We start from the raw sequence: 19,158 nt of genomic DNA on the forward strand, positions 1-19,158 counted from the left end.
AGCTGAGATTTGCATAAAATGATTCTTACTTGAGGGATGAGCGTGAGTTTGCTGTTACATTTCTGGATCTTCAGATTTGATTTGAAATATTTAGTACAGAATGGAAATGCAGGTCATTCTTTTTTTAAAGAGTTTGGTTGGGGGTATTAAATTTTAACTATTTCTCATGAAATCCCTAAACCCAAACAGGAATGGAGGATGTGTGAGGGGATGTGACTGTTCCAGCTAATGAGCACATCCAGCTTTTAAGGATGAAGGAGCCACTTGAGTAGATTTGAACTGACTGTGTGACAGTCCTGGTGAAGTGGGACAGCATGTCAATATCTGAATTTAATACTGGAAATAACAATGTGTTAGGGTTGTGCTGAGCTCCTCACACAGTGCTTTGGGGGAAGGCACAGAGCAGCTCCACAAGCCTGGTCATTTATGGATTCCTGTAGGAAAAGAGCTGTTGGATAACTTCAGACTGTATTTTTTAGACATAGTACCCTTCTCCAAGTTGCTCTCACCACCCAAATCAGTAGTGACCAAGAAGAATAAATCTTAGTGCTCACATATACACTTGAATATTTTTCAATTCTCTGCCTAAGTGTTTTATTTCACCTTGTCTGTGCCTTCTCTGAAGATACAGTGACAGTTGCCAGGCATCCTGTTGACCAGGGGAGTAGTAAGTTGGCTCTGAACCACATGCAGTTTGTGATATTTCATAATTATCTGGGTGAACTTTCAGTGCTCAAGAAAAGGAAATAGGAAATGGCAATTAGGCAGAACTTTCACTCTCCAATCACGTCTATCCTGCGTTGCCATTGTTACTTACAGCTTTCAAGAGCCTCCCTGGAGGGCTCTATATTAAGTAATTCATCTTGTTTAACACTTCAGTGTGAAGCACGTGCAATTAATTGACAACATATAGAAATAATGGTCTGATGAATAGAAATCCAGTTCCTGAGAGCCGAGACCGGTTTTCCTTTACAAGCTTTACGGTTGATTGTTCTTTTCAAGTTCACTAATGATATATATTTATCTGCCACTGGATCTCTGAAGGCAAAATTGAAATCCAGTTTGTGAGTGAAATGAAAATCTATATGTAGCTCTCCTGCTCCTGTGCCATTAAACAACCAGAAATGTGATAGTCCTAATTGCTGCATGTTTAGTAGGGCTAATAGAGTAATAATGATAGGGTAGCTTTATAAAGAAAAGGTTTTTAAAAAACCCCAAACCCACAAACAACAACAACAAAAAAGCCCCAGCAGAAAACCACAACCACCACCCCCATTCTTACATCTTTTATTAAACACAAAGTGTGTTTAAAGATGCTTAAGTATTGCACAGAGCTGAAGTGTGAATTGATCTTGGGTTTGAGAGCTGCTGTTGTGGTTGGGCTGGGGAATGGTGGGTTCAAGGCAGTGTGGTGTTCCCCTGAGGCAGCAATTTTTGTGCAAATTGTTGTGTTTTGAGGCTCAGCATTACCCTGTATTTGCTGACTTACTCGCCCACCACGTGTTTAAAGGTGGTGTTTTGGTAGTGTGACAAGTTTTAGAGTGTGTGGTTGGGAACTGGGGCTCAAATTAGAAATAATTCCAGTTTAAAAAAATAGGGATGAAGGAAGAGGTTTAGGGTGTGTTGATAGAAGTGTTTTATCTCGGTGTGGTCAGCTCAGCTGTGAGGTTGGTCTTGCTAAGCCTTGGGGACTTTGGGTCTTAGGTGGGGAGTTCAGAGTGGGTTTGCTTCCAGGAGAGGAGCTGAAATGCCTCCCAAGGACTCAGGCCACGTTTGCTAATCCTGGCTCAGGCTCGGTCACACCAGCAGCCCTCAATGGGATTTGTCATTTTGAAGGGAGACAGCAGAGTGCCCAAAACAGGCTTTTAGCCCCCAAGGAGGCAATTCCAAGCCTGCCCTGGGGCCAGGCCTGGAGTCCCCCGAGCCAGGGGAGGAGCAGGTGCCTGGGCTTTGGGGTCGATGCCTCTTTGGTGTTCAAAGCACCCAGTGCTCTGCATGTCCCTGAACAGCAGGGGCAGGGCTGGGATGTGCTTGAAGGCTGCAGCTCCACTCTTTATCTGGCTGTGCAGAGCAGGCCTGGGATCCATCCTGAGTCAGCAGCACGACGTCCTCCCTTAGTTTAGCACGTCTCTCCAGAGGTACCACCATTGTAGCTTCTTTGTCTAACATGTGTCTGGTATTTTCCCCTAACTGTGGTGTTTGAATATAGAACTCTCATTTCCATAACATCCCGTGTGTGCTCTAAGAACTGGGCTTCCCTTGAGGAAATGCTGATCCCCACAGGAAACCGATTTTGGTTATAACAGGCAGCATTGTTTGTAAACAACTGTCCCATGTTTACCTTTCTTAGAGATACTTTTCTCACTATTACATAAAACAAAGGTGATACCTACGGTGTTCCAGCCATATGTATGAAAACCAGGGACACCTGACGTGGGAGTTATTGTTTGTAATGTAGTCATTGGCTTCTCTCCACATTATCCTTATTACTTACATAGAGAGAAATATATATATATAAAAAAATATATATGTATATATATAAAAAAGGCAAGTACATGCCTTACCTTTCTTAAGTAATTCCTATGTGTGTGCATATAAACTCAGCTTACATGACAGTACTTGGTTAATTGCAAAAAAGACTTTAAGGACCCCATTTTTCCACAAGTGAAGCCTTTTTCTGTGGTGTGTGTTGTGCCTTTGCTGTCTCTAACCAGCTGCTTTGTGTGACAGGTGGGAGATTCAAGAAGGAGATAGTAGTTGATGGACAAAGCTACCTGCTGCTGATTAGAGATGAAGGAGGCCCTCCGGAGGCTCAGGTGAGCATCTCTGAGAGCCTTGGCAGCCTGAAGCCTCGCTTTCCCTGCTTTTAAAAACCTTCCTTCAAAAGAACTGGCTTGGCTTTGTTCTGCCCTGGGTCCCTCTCATCCTTCTGCTGGGAAAATTCCTGCATCGCCCTCAGGTGAAAAAGATTTTATTCAGAAAATGTTTGGGATTTCAATTACAGTGCATTAAAGAGTCTGGGTAGAAAATATTTGGTATTACAAGTAAAACTGTGTAAATGAGGATATACAGTTAATGTCTCTTGAAAGCCCAGTCCGTGTGTTTCCCCTGGTGACAAAATTGCGTGTTACAGTCAACTTCTCTTCTGATTTTAAAGCTCTAAATTGTTAAAATACAAAGTAGACATGAACACAGTGACACACATACTCGTGTCCAAATCTTTGCATTCCCTGCTGCTTCTGTATTTTGCTGTGTAAGACTCAACTTGGCAAGTTCCAGTTCGGCACCGCTGAGTTCCTGGATTTCTGACTGGGAATTCTGTGTGTGCTCTGTTACCTCCTTCTCTCACAGCAGGTGACACGCCAGGATTTAATAGAATTACAGAAGGGTTTGGGTTAGAAGGCTCATTAAAGCTCATCTTGTTCCACCCCCTGCCATGGGCAGGGACACCTTCCACCAGCCCAGGTTGCTCCAAGCCCTGTCCAACCTGGCCTGGGACACTCCCAGGGATGGAGCAGCCACAGCTGGGCAACCTGTGCCAGGGCCTCCCCACCCTCACAGGGAAGAATTCCTTCCCAATATCCCATCTAACCCTGCCCTGTGGCAAGAAGAAGCCATTCCCCTTGTCCTGTCCCCTGTGCCACTGCTTAAATCAGCACAGACCCAGCGTGTCTGCAGGCACCGTCCTTGTCCTGGACATCTTCCTCCTCCTCCTCCTCCTCCTCTTCTTACCTGGGCACCCACAGAGTTTCCCAGGTGTGTTGGCTGCTGCTGTCCTTGCTTTGCTGGGCTGTTCAGGGCTGGCTCAGCTTCCAAACAAGCAATAATTGAGGCTGAGGAGCAGCTGAAGGGGAGCGGTGCCAGCAGCAGCAGCTCGGGTTTCAGTGCACCACTTGAGCTGCAGGAGGGGAAGGTGCCCGGACAAAGGGGAAGAGAAAGGAGGTGGAGGAAATGGAGACCCAGAGAGACATCCTGGAAGGAAGTTAAAAGACAAAAAAAATGAGTGTTGCTGGCACATCTGCAGCCCTGTCAGCAGGAGCCCACAAGGAGTGCTCTGTTTGGGGCTGGGAGGGATTTGGCTGAAGCTCCCCACAGCTTCCAGGCCCTGGTGCTTAGAGAACATTCACTCATCTAAAAACCATGAATACTGGAGGTGTTAAGGTACACACAGCAATGGGAAATGTTTTTCTGCCCAGAGAATTGGGTTTTCAGAGTTTGTCTGGGCTAAGTGCAGACTAATGAACAGGCACGGGGTGTGCTTTTGGTCTCTGTGAGGTAAACTTGGGGGTTTAATTACTGTTGTCTGGTGGAAGGTGTCCCTGCCCATGGCAGGGGGTGGAACAGGATGAGCTTTTAAAGTCCCTTCCAACCCAAATCATTCTGTGGTTCTTTTGTGGCTCAGATTTGTTGTTCAGCAAGTGATAAGGATGGAGAGGTTTAAGGTGTCAGTGCTGTTTCACCTTTCAGCACATGGGTTTCACAGGTAAATCCCCTTTGGAGTTTTTGGGTGTAATCTCAGGTCTCATGTGTATTGAAAGTCTTTAATCTGGTTATTAATTCCTGGAATGAAAAGTTCATTTCTGGGTTCATGAATAATTGGGATGGAGTTACGACTTCCTAAGGAGGATAAGTTTATATTATGATATGTAAGTATGTAATAAGTGAGGAACTGAACTGTGCTGTTCCTGGCACTGGGCCAGGGAGATTTCCCCAGGTTGCTTCCCCCTTCTTTTTGTCAGGAAGGGGCAGAAAACAACCTCCCCTGAAGACTCACTTTGTGGGTCTATGATCTCTCTTTTCTTTGTCTAACATAAAATTGCTCAAAGATGAAAATAATTCCATTTGCTACTGTAAAACCCAATTAACATAGTAACTGACCTATAACAGGCTGTTGCATGCTATTTTCTTGACATGTAAAGCTTTTTTTTTTTTTTAATATAATTTGGTTTTGGGCTTTCCTTGAACTACCAGCTCTGCTCACACACAGTCCTAACTCTGAGGATGGATTTGTGTTACACCAGCTGACCTGTTCTTATTTCAAGCCATTCCCTGCACAGTGCTGTGGATAAGACATCCAGTGTTTCCAGACCTTGTGTGTTTCCCAAAATTCCTTGGGTTTTTAGTACCACAGGTCTGATATGGACAAAGATCAAGCTTTATTTCAACATAAAAAGAGAAGTAAGACATTACTGGAAATATTTTGTGTCTGGAGGAACTGCTTTGTATAAATCTGTGGATGTTTTAAAATGATCTTCATTAGAAGGCTGCTGCTGCACACTGAGCAAATACTCAGAAGGATTAGGGAGACTTTAAGGATATTGTAGTTGCAGGGAGTTCTTGGTGTGATAGTGCTGAGTCCAATCAGAGAAAACTATTTATAATGAGACCCAAACCCACAGTAATGCTGCTGTGTCCAGTTCCTCTGGTTACATCTTCTGGGTTGAACAGTTCAGATATCCCAGTGTGGTGGTTGACCTTATCCTGGCAGTAACTGTGCTGTGTGTCACCAGTCCTGTCCTTGCCCTCTGGAACATTGGCTTCCTGACTGTCTTGAAAACCTCAAACCATTTCTGGCTGTTTTTACACCATAACAGACAAGGTGGTGTTTGGTGTCCATACAAGACAGTCCTGAATATGCAGAACCTTTCCCCAGTGAACCTCCTTGCAGCCCTCTCTGTTCAGCATCCCCCCAGTGTCCCTGACACACAGTAATGACACAAAGAGCATGAAAATGCCCATGGCTGAAGCTTCTTTCCATTGCTCTAAATTTGGGTAGGAATGGAGTCACTTAGGCAAAAGTAAAGGCAGTGAGGTAAGCTTAACTTCAGTCTTTTCTTGATGTCCTTTTGTATGTCCACTGTTAAGTTAAATGTCTTTAAACAATCTTATTTCACTTGTGAGCTGAAACCTTCTCACTTGCATGGTCACCTGAGGGCACCTTGCCTTGGCCTGTGCACCTGCATGTCTCTTAGCAGGCTACTGATGCTCCTCCTCTGAGAGCAGAACGAGGCACTGGGTGCTGTTGGCTCAGTGGAGAGTGTAGAGTGAAGAACTGGAAATCTCAGATTACTGGGTTTGGGTACTGGTCAAGATCTGAGAATTCCCAGCAAGGCTTGTCCTGGCAACATCAGCATGCATGCATGGAAATCCTGGGGGGGAATACCACACTAAGTCACGTGCCTGGACATAAGTGTTACACATCTGAAATGCACAGATTGGGAAATCTGGGCCTGCCATGTTTTTTCTGTGGGTCAAACCCAACGTGCACTGATGGCAGTTGAGCTTGTAGTATCAGACCCCAGTGAGGAAGGGATGCTGTTGTGAGTGTGGGGAGAAATTTGGTGCCTCCCAGACCCCCATCCCCTGCAGAGGGAGGACACTCATCATTTTAGAAGCTGATGCCACTTTTAAGATTTTGGTTATTGTCAATAAGTTGCTCTGCTGGGTATTTCCCACCAAGGAAGGTAAGAATGTTTCTCCTTTTGTTTTTTTCTCTTTTCCCCTCTGTCTGTGCTGCTGTTCTCACAGTGTGCCCTCTCTGGTTTCCTCCTGCAGTTTGCCATGTGGGTGGATGCTGTTATCTTTGTCTTCAGCCTGGAGGATGAAGTCAGCTTCCAGACCGTGTACCACTACTACAGCCGCATGGCCAACTACCGCAACACCAGTGAGATCCCCATGGTCCTGGTGGGAACACAGGGTAAGGCCAGGCTGCCTTCCCAGGGCTGCTTTTCTGACCACAGACACTGTTCCAGGCTGGCAAAGCCACGTCCTGTCCTTTCCCCTTTGCAGCAGGGCCGGGGCGTTGTGAGGGCTGGTTTGAGGTGGGACACACAAGTCCTGGCTGCACTCTGGGAGAGGGGGTGTGGGGCTTCAGCAGGGATGAGAGAGGGGGGATTGAGGTCAGATACTGGAAGGAATTCTTCCCTGGGAGGGTGGGGAGGCCCTGGCACAGGTTGCCCAGAGAAGCTGTGGCTGCCCCATCCCTGGAAGTGTCCAAGGCCAGGTTGGACGGGGCTTGGAGCAACCTGGGCCGGTGGAAGGTGTCCCTGCCCATGGCAGGGGGTGGAACGGGATGAGCTTTGAGGTCCCTTCCAACCCAAGCTATTCCAGGATGTTATGTCTTACAAGGAGATTTTAAATAGTATTTTGAGTGCTTGCTGGTCATGGTGGTTTTCTTGCTCAGCAGGGACATGCTCATGTTGAATTTGGGCAGGTGCATCAGTTGTGTAACGAAGGTCTGGAGTCCAGTTTCCATGTGCTTGGCAGTCTAGAAGTGTTCAACACTTTGCCATTGCTAAGAGGCAAACGGATCAGGGGTGGAAAACCTCCAGCAGCATGTTGGGAAGCAGAACTGAACCATGTCCCCACGCAGTGCCTCCAGGAGGCCTCTGTGTTTCAAACAGAAATCCAGTTTTTTACCACCTGAGACAGGCCTTCCCCCAGTTTTTCCAAAATTCCTTCTGGGGCAGCAGCAGCAGCAGCTAACCACAGCTGTCCTACAGGGAGGTGTGGCAAGGGAATGGTACTTACAATCTTTCAGTGTCTTTGGCATTTGAGTTGTCTTTTGGACATTCCCTGCCTTGCTTTGCCAGTGCATCCCTTACTGTTTCACCAGTTCCCTGTGCTGTGGCTGGTTTGCTGTGTGGAGCAGACACACCAGAGTTGAGGCTGCCCTGCTCCTGGCCATGTAGATCACAGAACCCTGGAATCATTGAGGTTGGAAAAGCCCACTAAGATCATTGAGTGCAGCCATTAACCCAGCACTGCCTAGGCCACCACTAACCTGTGTCCCCAATTCTGAACACCTCTAGGGATGGTGACTCCACCACCTCCCTGGGCAGCTTGTGCCAGAGATTGACAACCCTTTTGGTGAAGAGATTTTTCCTGATATCCCACCTGAACCTCCCCTGGCACAGCTTGAGGCAGTTTCCTCTCATCCTGTTGGTTGGGAGCCCCACCTGGCTCTACCCAGCTCCCTCAGCTGCTCCTCGCTCCTTTTGGGTTCCTTCCCACTGGAAGATCCCTTTCCAAGTCTGTCACCAGGTTACTGTGCTGTGTTAGAGGGAGAACACAAGTGTCAGGAGTTGTTCTGGTAGGTTCAGTTTTGGCCAACTTCCTCTTTGGTCTGTGCCAGTTGGTTTGGTTGTGTGGAAGCTGTTTGCTCCTTTCTCAGCCTGTTTTTTGCCAGCCCTGTGGTCAGGGAGCACTTTGCCTTGTCCTGGTGACAGCCTGGAAGGAGCAATCACAGCCCAGCTGCAGGGTGGAAACAGATGATGAGAAGTGAAAGGGGAAGTAGGGAGACCAAAAGCCTTAGGGCAGCAGAACCCACCCCAGAAAGCAGAAAGGAGCTGCTCTGAAGGGCTGTGCTCTCGGTGTGGAACTTGAGTTGGAAAGGCCAAGGGGAAAACGTTTCTCTGGGCTGTTTTCCTTTGTGCCCTGCTGACACTTTGGGGTATGGTTTCCCATCTCCTTCCCATTATTACCAGCAAGGAATTCAGTTTTTTTCAAAGTTCACTTTCTGTTGCAGCCCTGATGCAAAGGGGATTTTTAAAAATCTGGCTAAAGATGGAAATACTGCTAATTCTGAGAGCAAGCATCATGGCAAAAACACAGCTTTTTGGCTGTATGTGACAGTCAAACAGTGCAGTGCAATGCAACATATGAAATACATAAATATACCTGTTAAAAATACATTTGAAATATACCTGTTTGATATCACAGAGGTACAGAATGGTTTGGGTTGGAGGGGATCTTAACGATAATCTCATTCTGCTATCCCAGGTTGCTCCAAGCCCCCTCCAGCCTGGACTCCTTGGTTTTGACTGGTATTCTTGAAATGAGACATGAGATGAAATCTCTCCCAAATGCTGGCACTTGCCTGATGCTTTCAGGTGTTCTCCCCTGACTTCTGAAGCCAGCTCAGTGCCACAGCCTGACCACAACAACAAGGCAAACTTTTCCAAGCCCTGCTGATCCTTATCAGTTCCTTTCTGGTTAAATGTTGTCAGCGCCCTCTGCTGAAAAAAAAAGTGTTACTTTTCCAAATAACTGCTTTATTTGTGTTCACTGGATCTGATGAGAAGGTAATGATAACATCAGCTGAGGTAGGGTCCTGTCATGCCCAGGGCCAAGCCACAAATACAGCCTTGCAATAGGCACTGACTTCATGCTTAGGGGCAGAAAGGCTGTAAATGCTGTAATTGGGGCCTGTCATAGAATCCCAGAATAGTTGGGGGCAAGACCTTAAAGCCCATCCAGTCCCATCCCCTGCCATGGGCAGGGACACCTTCCACTATCCCAGGTTGCTCCAAACCCCGTCCAACCTGGCCTTGGACACTTCCAGGGATGGAGCAACTTCAGTAGATATATCTATTTTTATTTTAATTGTGATACATCAGCACATTTTTAATTGCCTCTCCTGAAAATGTTCTGTTTCTTAAAAGCACATCATGTTTTGTGCTTCACACTCTAGTTACTTGTTAGGAACTGATATTTACAGGAGGCCTGAAAATCATTTGACATGTTTGTAGTAATCACCCACTTGTTTTGCTAAGTATGTTTTACATCTGATATCATGTTATTTCCTGTGACTATGTATTTTTTTGCAACTCCTGAACTAAATATATGTATTTAAGGTAAACAAAAAGCACTGGAGGTTTTTCCCCTGGTTTTATAATCAGCGTGCTGGTGATTTTAGTATGGAGGTGTAACATTAGTGATGTGAACCCCTGGCATCTCTAAAAATTCTGAAATTCTCATGGTTTGTACTTAAATTCGTTGTTTGGGGTGCTGCTCATTATAAGAGGAAACAGCCTCATGCTGTGCCAGGGGAGGTTTAGATTGGACATTAGGGGAAATTTCTTCATGGAAGGGGTTGTAAAGCATTGGAAGGGGCTGCCCAGAGCAGTAGTGGAGTCACTGTCCCTGAAAGTGTTCTGAAAACGTGTGAATGTGGCACTTGGGGACGTGGTTTAGTGGTGAACATGGTGGTGGTGCTGGCTGATGGTTGGACTTGATGAACTTAAAGGTCTTTTCCAGCCTTAACGATTCCGTGACTCTGACTGACAAGGTGATGTTTTCAGGTGATCTTTAATCCCTGTTTTTCCCTGCTGTTGCTGCAGATGCCATAAGCTCCACTAACCCCCGGGTCATCGACGATGCCAGAGCCAGGAAGTTGTCAAATGACCTCAAGAGATGCACCTACTACGAGACCTGTGCCACGTACGGGCTCAACGTGGAGAGAGTCTTCCATGACGGTACAGCAGACCTTTCTCACCCAGTATATCCCTCAGTCCTTAAATAACCACCTGTGTCTGATAGCTCAGGTATTGCCCTGTTTGCCAAGCATCCATTACTGTTTAAGGGCTTATTTTTAAGGGCTTTGTTACATTATCTGGAGTGGAAGGCACAGCACACTGACACTGATGTTTTCCCTACCAGCACCTTTAGCCTTAAGCATCTGTTTTTAACTTTTATTTAATTTTCAGTTTTCTTTGGCACTTGCTTTATTTTAGCAAAGTTTTCTTTGATTTGATTTAGTGCTTGTGGAAAAGCTCTTTGTGCAGAGTAGTTGAAAATTAAATTGTATATTTGAGTACCGTGGTATTCATGGAGTGTTAGAAGTTGAGAGGCGGATAGTTGGCTTTGAACTGAGGAGAAGGTAGATTGGAAATTGGGAAGAAATCCTTCCCTGTGAGGGTGGGGAGGCCCTGGCACAGGTTGCCCAGAGAAGCTGTGGCTGCCCCTGGATCCCTGGAAGTGTCCAAGGCCAGGTTGGACGGGGCTTGGAGCAGCCTGGGATAGTGGAATGTGGTGGAATGAGATGGGCTTTAAGATCCCTTCCAACCCAGACTATGCTGTGATTCCACGAGAGCCTCGTGCAGGGGCTGTGACGATCCTTGTGTGATTCCCTGATCCTCAGGTTGGAGCTCCTGGCTGCATGAGATGGGCTCTGTGCCCCCTCTAGTGGAACTTCCACCAGGAGGCTTCGCTGCCTTTCCTTCTCACTGTGCTCGTGTCAGCCCCTCAGCACAGCAGTTTGTGCCTGAAAACCTTCTTAATTAAGTGTAAATGTTTCTCAGAGCTCCTCAGTTCAGTGGGTTGGTTCGGTGTCAGTTTTTCGTTGCAGATTCCTGCTCTGTCTGGGGTTATGTGAGGCAGTTTCCCCTCAGCGTCCAGCAGAGGTGTGTACAAAGACCTCTCAAACAGAAAGGCAAAAATTTCATATTTTTACATGGAATAAAAAGGAAGAAAAAAGTCTGCGTGGGGGGAAATAGCAAATCACTGTAATTTTTGCATGGGGAAAAAAAAAAGCAAAACATCCTGATTTTACATGGAAAATTCTGACGTGCACTGCAGTAGCTTAATTCCAAATGAGATGTTTTTACTTGTCCTTTTGATCAGATTTCAAGCAGATTTGAAGCTGCATCTTTGTGCTTTGCTCCCTGTTTTCTCTTGAACTAGTTGCAAAAATTACTGTTTTCACTGCCTAGATTTTCTGTATTGATTAGGAGTTTCCAGCAGCCATTAGGGGTTTTTGTTGTTGGCACATTTATTTTGGAGTGCTAGCTATAGTTAGATTTTTAATTACATATTCCAAGCCGTGGTGTTTGTGGCTCTTTCTGCTGTCTGCTCCTCTTTTTTTTTTTTTTTTTTTTTTTTCTTTCTCAGGGACCTTTTGAGAGAAGTCTCTTGGCACAAAGCTAGTGGGATAAACTTGTAAGCTTCCAGGAGGCTTATTTGTCTCTCTGCTAAATTTAGTAGTAAGTAGAAAGAATTGACAGAGCTCATGTGTTTAAGAAATATCAAGGTTTTGTTTTACCTACATGGCAGGCGACCAACTCTTTCCTATTGGCCAACTAATAGGATTAGAAATGCTTCTGTATAAATGGGTTACACTTGCCAGACACGTCTGGGACCGGATCCAATTCCCGAGAATTTTTGCTGTTTATTTCAGCAGCAAACAAAGCAACTTCTTAACCCCATTAAACCGAGGGGGTGTGAATGAGCAGTGCAAGCTGCTAATGGGGAGCACTTGATTAAATGACACTTGGTTTGTGGAGCTTCAGAGTTGAGCAGCCTGGTCTAGTGGAAAAGGTGTCCCTGCCCGTGGCAGGGGGTGGAATGGGATGAACTCTGAGGTCCTTCCAAACCACTCTGTGGTTCTGTGATGTGACCTGAAAAAAACCCTTCTTGATGTAAATATTGTCAATGAACTCGGAAAAGAAGGGACAGTGGGAGGAGGGGCAGGCCAAGCAGGGGTCTTCACATGGTGTGTTCTTAAGCAATTCCTGTTATTTTGAGGAAACTGTAAGTTGGGGCCAGAGCCTTCCTAAATTATCTGAGTTTTTCAGCCAGCTTGGAAGGGGTACAGACAATTATTGCATTTCATTAATAGCTGAATGGATAAGACAGGTGGGGGTTTTTTATTGTGTAACTCAGGAAAAAGAGATGTTGACAAGTTAGTAGCTGTTTGCAAGACATGGAGCTACTGCAGCTATTAAGATGTCTTCTGTGTACTGAAATTATGTTCAGACTTTTCTCCCAGCTGGATGGGATTTCGGTGTAGGATTTAATCAGTATTTATTGTACTCCAGGGTAGGTGATGCTTGGTGATTATATCCTCCAGGTGTTTCTTTGGTGGGTCTGTGAGGGTATTTCAGTATGTTGCCCAAGGTCCCTGAGCTTTTGGTGGCTTGTGACTTTGTGGAACACTTCAATTCCTTTGAATTTTTAGAATAAGGATGCAATAGGCAGGTTTGGTTTAGTCATGTTACCTTTAGTGCTCTTATTTTGCACTCAGTGACTCCCTTTTGATGTTTTGAATGCTGTGCAGTGTTTTCCATCACCTCTGATTTACGACAGAATTTATGTTCTGAGTGCACACTGTTCTTCCTCCCCATTCTGTTTTTCAGGAGCCCTGAGTTGCCAGTGAGTTGGTAAATCTGAAACTGGCTGTGAACTGCTCTTGTCCAAACCCCTGTTACCGACCCAGAGGCTTTTCTTTAGCACAGTTAGTGGATTGTGACACCAGTTCCTGGTTTAGGCTGTTTTACAAGCTTTATCTAAAATATAATTTCTTTTCCTGTTTGTGCTGTTCCTTGCTGTGATGTAGACCTACCTTTCAGAGGATGGAATTGGAAATGGCATTGAAGGGCCTTTTGCTCCTTCATTGCACACACCTTGGAAATTAAAACACTAATTTTTCCCCTCCAAGCAGCCACTGAACTGTTCGTGGTCGTCTGTTATGATTCTTGTCTTTATAACTCATTTCCTGTTTTCCCCACAGCTGAGTGGTAAAATAATTTAACTTGAATGATTATTGTTATCCTGAAAATGCTACTTTATTCTTGAGTTAAATCCAAATAAATCGTTCCCAACGCTCCATTACAGCTGATAAGCTCAGTATTGATTGTAGCAGAGACAGAATCATAGAATCACTTGGATTGGAAAATACCTCCAAGATCGTAGAGTCCAATGAATGCTGCTGAAGTGAAACAGGATTTTGACCATTTTAGAGGGTGTTTCTTAGCCTTCAGCCTTGTCCCACTTGGGTCTAATATCAGATACTGTTGGAATTTGCAGCTGCATGAGCAGGTCCTGAATTTCAGGCTGAAATGAAAAAAAAATTCCAGGTTCCAGGGGATTACCGTGGTAACATGCCCAGCCATGGAAGAGAATAAATTCTTATTTAGTTTGTGGTGTTTGGAGTTGTTGAACGGGGAAAATGTGTTTAAAAAAGAAGATAAATGCCAATAAGATCAGTTTTTCTTCAGATTTCCCAATTAAGAATTAGTGGATTTTTTTTTCCCCCTGCTTATCAGAACAGATTTTATCAATGCCATTGGAAATTATTATTTTAATATTTCTTGTCAGCACAGTATTGTAATGACTGTGTACTGCCCCAGGATGCCTTTTTAATGATTTTAGCCTTCTTGAATTAGCTTGATGTACCATTAATGCATGAGAATTGCTTTTATTTCTGTTCATCATGTATCCATAATTACTCACCCCTCCCTGCTTTACGTTCAGATTTTCTCTGACCCATTTAACTGTGTGCTCTGTGATTCTCTGACTTCACAGAGAAGCAGACCTTCAAATATTTAGAGGATAAAATTTTACCATCAGCGTGGCTTGGCATTGTGGGGTGTGAAACAAAAGGGTTTGGGTCTAACTTTGATTCAGAGTTGAGTCCAGCCAAGGAAGTTTTACTTTGCATGGCTGGTTGTAACACACAGATTTTGAAATAAAGCTGCCCCAAATAGCAATAAAATAGTGAATATTGAGGCAGGAGTTGCAGGTGTGTGGTGGCAGCTGCCTCTCAATGCCATTAGCTCTGGTGCTGTGCTACTCATTATTTTTGGATGCTTTACTTGCAAATTAACTAAGTTTTTTAAGGAATGTTCTGCTCTGTGTAAAAATGTACCAGCAATATTCTGTTTCCAAATGCAAATAACATTTCTAATGTGGTGGTGAACAAAGGTGTCTGAAAGGGGAACCTGGAGGTACCGATTGTCCTTTATGGGATGGGAGCTGACAAATGGATCCTGGGAAGGGCTGTCACTTGCCATCAGTGTTATCCAGTCAGCTTTTATAGATGTGTTTGCATTAGGAAATGTTAATCAGCCTAATGGGAAGCAAATAAAGTCTCAGTCCATCCTGATGGCTGTTTTGGGAAGAGGCAACGTTCACTTGAGCCCTGGAGGGATCCCTGGGGGATTCTCTGCTTGGCTGAGGGAGGCTGTGGCTGGGGGGGACCCCGGTGAGGGGCAGAGCTGGGGAGAACCTCCTTTGGCTCCGGGAATTCCTCGGATTTTGGTTTGGTGCAGCATCTGGAGTGCTGGGCTGGAGCAGGTGCTGACACAGGGACAAACCTCCCTGCGGCAAAACCACCGGGAAAACACGGGCTGGGATGCTCGCGTCCCAATAGTCGTGTTTTCTCGTTCTGTGGTTTGTTTCTTGTTTCTTTGGGTTTTTTTTCAGTAAGAAAGAGACAGAGGGATGTAATTTTTCCCCTGGGTTTTATGGCCACAAGCGCTGGGGCCGCGTTCAGTTCGAGCCCCCGCTCGTTTTGAGCCCCGGTTCATTCGAGGCCCCGTCGGTGCCTGAAGGAGCTTGAAATTAACGCTGGGATTTGAAATTAACGCTGGGATTTGAAATTAACGCTGGGATTTGAAATTAACGCTGGGATTTGAAATTAACGCTGGGATTTGAAATTAACGCTGGGATTTGAAATTAACGCTGGGATTTCCATCCCTGTCGCGTTTCCCCGGAGCGGCCACCAGGGAGCGCCGGATTCCCGGTGTGACCGACCCGGAGCATCCCAACACTTCCCTGGTGGAATATGTGCCGGAAAAAAACCGATGGGAATCTGGAAACGCACCGACCCCACACGCCTTGTGCTGTGCCTCCTGCTGCTGTGGGGGTGCTTTGTCCTGAGCCTGCTTCAGCGGGAAACTTCGCCCTCACACTTACTTTGCCCTGCCTGCAACTTTTTGCGCCGTTAATAAGTGAGATGATTTAGTTTGGAAACAAGAATTCCACTCCAGCAGCTGCTTTTGTTTGCCCAGACTCACCCCCCCAGACGTGCTGGTGTCCAGTTCACCTCCCAGCTCCATACACGTTCACCAGCTCTGGTGTCATCAGTCAGGCTTCACGTGGTCACAGGGAGGCTTTGTGTCAGTCAGCAGGTGAAATTATCCCATATCTGACATTTATATAGTGCAGAAGGGCATGAAAGGGGCTCTAAAAATTGAGCACTGCCTGGAGAAGCAGGAGCGTGAAGAAACCTTGGTTCATCACTGGCCTGCAGAATCCAAATCCTTGGGTTTATGTTTTCTGATTGACTCACTGAATTTCACACTTTATACATTAGTGTTTAAGATGTTTTTCTGTTGTCCCTGAGGATTTACAAGGTCTCTGTGTGTTTTCCCTCGTGCTTGGCAGCTGTTTGATGTTAAAGCCGTGCTTTTGGTGGGACTCACAGAGACATCACCTTTTTGCCAGTTTTTGTGAAAATTGTAGCAACTTAATAGGCTTTGGGGACTTTATTTAAATAGACTTGTGCTGCTCCATCAGGTTTCTCCAACCCTGCACCCAGATTCAGAAGCATGTGGAAGGAAGAAAAGAAAGAGATCTTCCAAGGACTTGTCTGCATCTGTTTTTCCTCATTCTTGGAATAAATGGTGGGATGAGGAGCTATAGTCCAATGTGTGGCATTTAAGAAGGGCTGTAATTAGCACAGAGGAGTTAAATGATGTAATACTAATAAAAGTTTCAGGGAGGTTTAGTTTTTAGCTGTGGTAAGTGTGTCATTGACTAGGTGACTTGTAGGAAACAGTAACCTCTGCAGAACTTTTCATGTGACTTTTAAATTTTATAGGGGTAATTTTATGACACTTCCTTTAAGTTTTAAAATTAAGTGTATGCAGTAAGGCACATTATTGAAACCTGGAGCAGAGTAGGTGACAGCTGTTAAATTTTTTGAAGAGTACAATAATTGCAAGACCAAATTCAACATACAGATTCTTCACTAAAAGGAAACAAGAACATTGATACATCTCATCAAAATGTGAAAGAGTTAAGGTTTCCTGTACTGATGATGCAGAATTGGTCCAGTTTGTATTCTTTAATACAAACTATAATTGAAACTCCAGGGCACGAAACACAATGGTTGTTTGGGGGTCAGTTGTTGGGATTTTTTTTGGTAATAGACCTGAGAGGGAGAGGCACAACCAGTCTTTAACAGGCTCATGTCTGTTGTGTTTGAGAGCTAAAATGTTAAAAGCACGTTCACGGGGTGCCTGGCAAGCAAGTAGGAATTGTTTTCCATTAACAACAGAAACAGAAGTGAAAAATTCTGGAAGAAGGAGAAAGCCTGAAAATTCCTTGTTTTTTCAGATCTCTGCCTTTTCTCCAGCTGGTGTGAACTTGGAGATTTTGTTTCTGGATCTGTTCTGCCTCACCTGCTTATACACCCAGCACCATGATTAACATGTGAATCTGGTTATGAATTTGTCTTTCATCATGTGATAAATGCCTGTTGATCATGTATGTGTCAGTCAGGTCTGTGTTGCTCCTGCAGATGAAATTTTAGTTCTGTGTGCTGGTGTGGACCAGTCTTGGATTGTCTTGCATGTGCAGAGCCTTATTCTCAGCAGGGAAAACAGGAGAAGCAGAATAGAAACAAGTCATAACTAAGTGTTGTCACGCTGCAGTTCCTGGAGGAGCTGGTGCCAGAAGCTGAAAAGAGCAGTGACAGTTTCTGCAGCTCTTTTGGAGCCAAGTGACCTGAACAGCAAACCGAGTGACACGGGAACAGCACGGGTCCAGCAGGGCTGGGGCCATGGGGGATGTGGCCAAGTGGGGGGATTTAAAAATAAATAAAATTAAATACTACTTGGTGGGGGTAGCCCTTAGCTCGAGGGTTCTTTTAGCAACTGCAAAAGCAGGGCTGATAATACCAGCTGTAACAGAACTGAGCACAGTTAGGTAAGGGCCAGAAAGGGCTTCAGCAGAGCAGGAGCTCCTCAAAGTGCCAGTTTACATTTGCTTTATTACAGCAACAGCCTTTTCCTTCTTTGCATCTGTTTTATCCCTAAGCAGTCTGACCTGTGGCTCATGGGCTGCTTTTTGGGGGGTGTTCTGCCTCGCCAGCAGGTCTCTGTCGCTCTTCCGGTTTGATCACTTAATCTGACTTTTTTTTTTTTTTGGTTAATTTTTTTACTTACAAGTCTTAGAGCACGTTCACACCTCATCTGCTGCCTTACACTGGGTTCTGAGCAGCTTCCCCAGCAAGGTCTCACATGCAGAGGGCAGCCTGAAATGTCTAAAGCTTGAGTTCTTTAATTATCCTCGGTCCATGTTTGCCTTGGTGATTGGCTTTAACTGTCCTTTGTGGATTTCACCTTAAATTTGTTAGCAGAAAATGACTTTGCTGGTTTAATATTGGTGAATGAAAGATTAAGGGCTAACACGGAAGGGGTTTTGTCTGAAGACAGACACGGGGGAAAATGCCCTTTCTGTAACTTCAGTCTGTTCTTAGTGTGTTTAGGAACATTTATTGAAGAGAAGATCATGCTTTTTCCCCCTTATAATAAAGAAATGCTTTTGTCTGAGCTATCAAACACTTAAAACTGGTGTAACAAACATAATCCTTTTGTAACCTTCTCTGTTGTGTAAGAAACCCATTTCTAACATCAAAGTTGATTATTAGCATAGCTGGCTCTTCAGAAGCCGTTTCCAAATGCATTGCAAATCGTTCCCTTCGAGCTAATCCCTATGCAAATGGCACTGGGCCCTTTGCCTGGCTGGGATTTGTTGTGGGATTTGTTGTGTAAAAGCCTCCTGAATGGCTGGGGGCGGTGTGTGGAGTAAGGCAGGAGTGTGTTGGCTTGTGCCTCCGGAATTCCTACACCAGAGAACTTCCAGCGCTGCCACCCTTTGTAATACGTGGGTTTTTTTCTTCCTCATTCTCTGTAAAGTAGAGATTCTTTAATTATATGTAATTGGAGTGGAGGTTTGATCTGATGTGGTTGTGGCCGGTGGTAAGTCCCTGGTGTTGCAGAAGGCAAATCATGCTCCTTAAAGCTGGGACTTTTGCCTTTTCCCTCTTAGAAGAAAGCATTTCATCAACCCTGTCACGTGATTTTCGTCAAAAGTCAATGCAAAGTGATTTTTTTTCTGTAAACTACTCATTCCAGGTTTTAGAGCTGGTGGGATTGGCCTCGTTGTTGGCCAGTCTTAAACAGTGAGTTGCTTAATGAGCAGCTCCACTTGCTGCCAATCATTAAGGCTGGGCAACCCCACCAGTTTGGGGTATTTTGAGGTGCTGATTGAGGGATGTAAGCTGTATCTGGGTGCAGTTTTGGGCTAGGGTAGCTGTGGGCATTGGGCATCCCAAATCTTTTGCTGGGGATGCAAATATTCCTTGAACATATGGAAGCTCGTTGTCCTGTTTTTATATGGTTGCTCTAATGCTGCCTGGTGCTTTGGGACAGCAGGTTGTTGTTCCCAGCTCTCTCCTTTCTCAGCTGCTGGAGTTGTGTGGGTGCACGTGCCCAAAGCAGCAGGGCCAGGCTCTGCTGTGGCATTGGATCAGTATGTTGTGGAAAAGGGAGAATGCAGCATAATGTGCATTGTACAATTCATAAGATGAGT

At 45.1% G+C, this 19,158-nt stretch overlaps 1 protein-coding gene across 10 annotated transcripts in view; it reads left to right on the top strand.

The window, feature by feature from the left end:
* Positions 1 to 19,158, top strand: part of AGAP1 (ArfGAP with GTPase domain, ankyrin repeat and PH domain 1) — a 301,541-nt gene that overhangs the window by 105,823 nt on the left and 176,560 nt on the right. For all 10 annotated transcript variants that reach the window (XM_027705461.1, XM_027705463.1, XM_027705467.1 and 7 more), the window contains 3 exons: positions 2,731 to 2,816; positions 6,556 to 6,697; positions 10,122 to 10,256. In XM_027705461.1, the coding sequence (XP_027561262.1) occupies positions 2,731 to 2,816; positions 6,556 to 6,697; positions 10,122 to 10,256 (363 nt within the window). The remainder of the gene's footprint in view (positions 1 to 2,730; positions 2,817 to 6,555; positions 6,698 to 10,121; positions 10,257 to 19,158) is intronic.

This window comes from Neopelma chrysocephalum, unplaced genomic scaffold (genome assembly GCF_003984885.1).
Source record: "Neopelma chrysocephalum unplaced genomic scaffold, ASM398488v2 Primary Assembly neopelma1_335, whole genome shotgun sequence".
Lineage (NCBI taxonomy): Eukaryota > Metazoa > Chordata > Aves > Passeriformes > Pipridae > Neopelma > Neopelma chrysocephalum.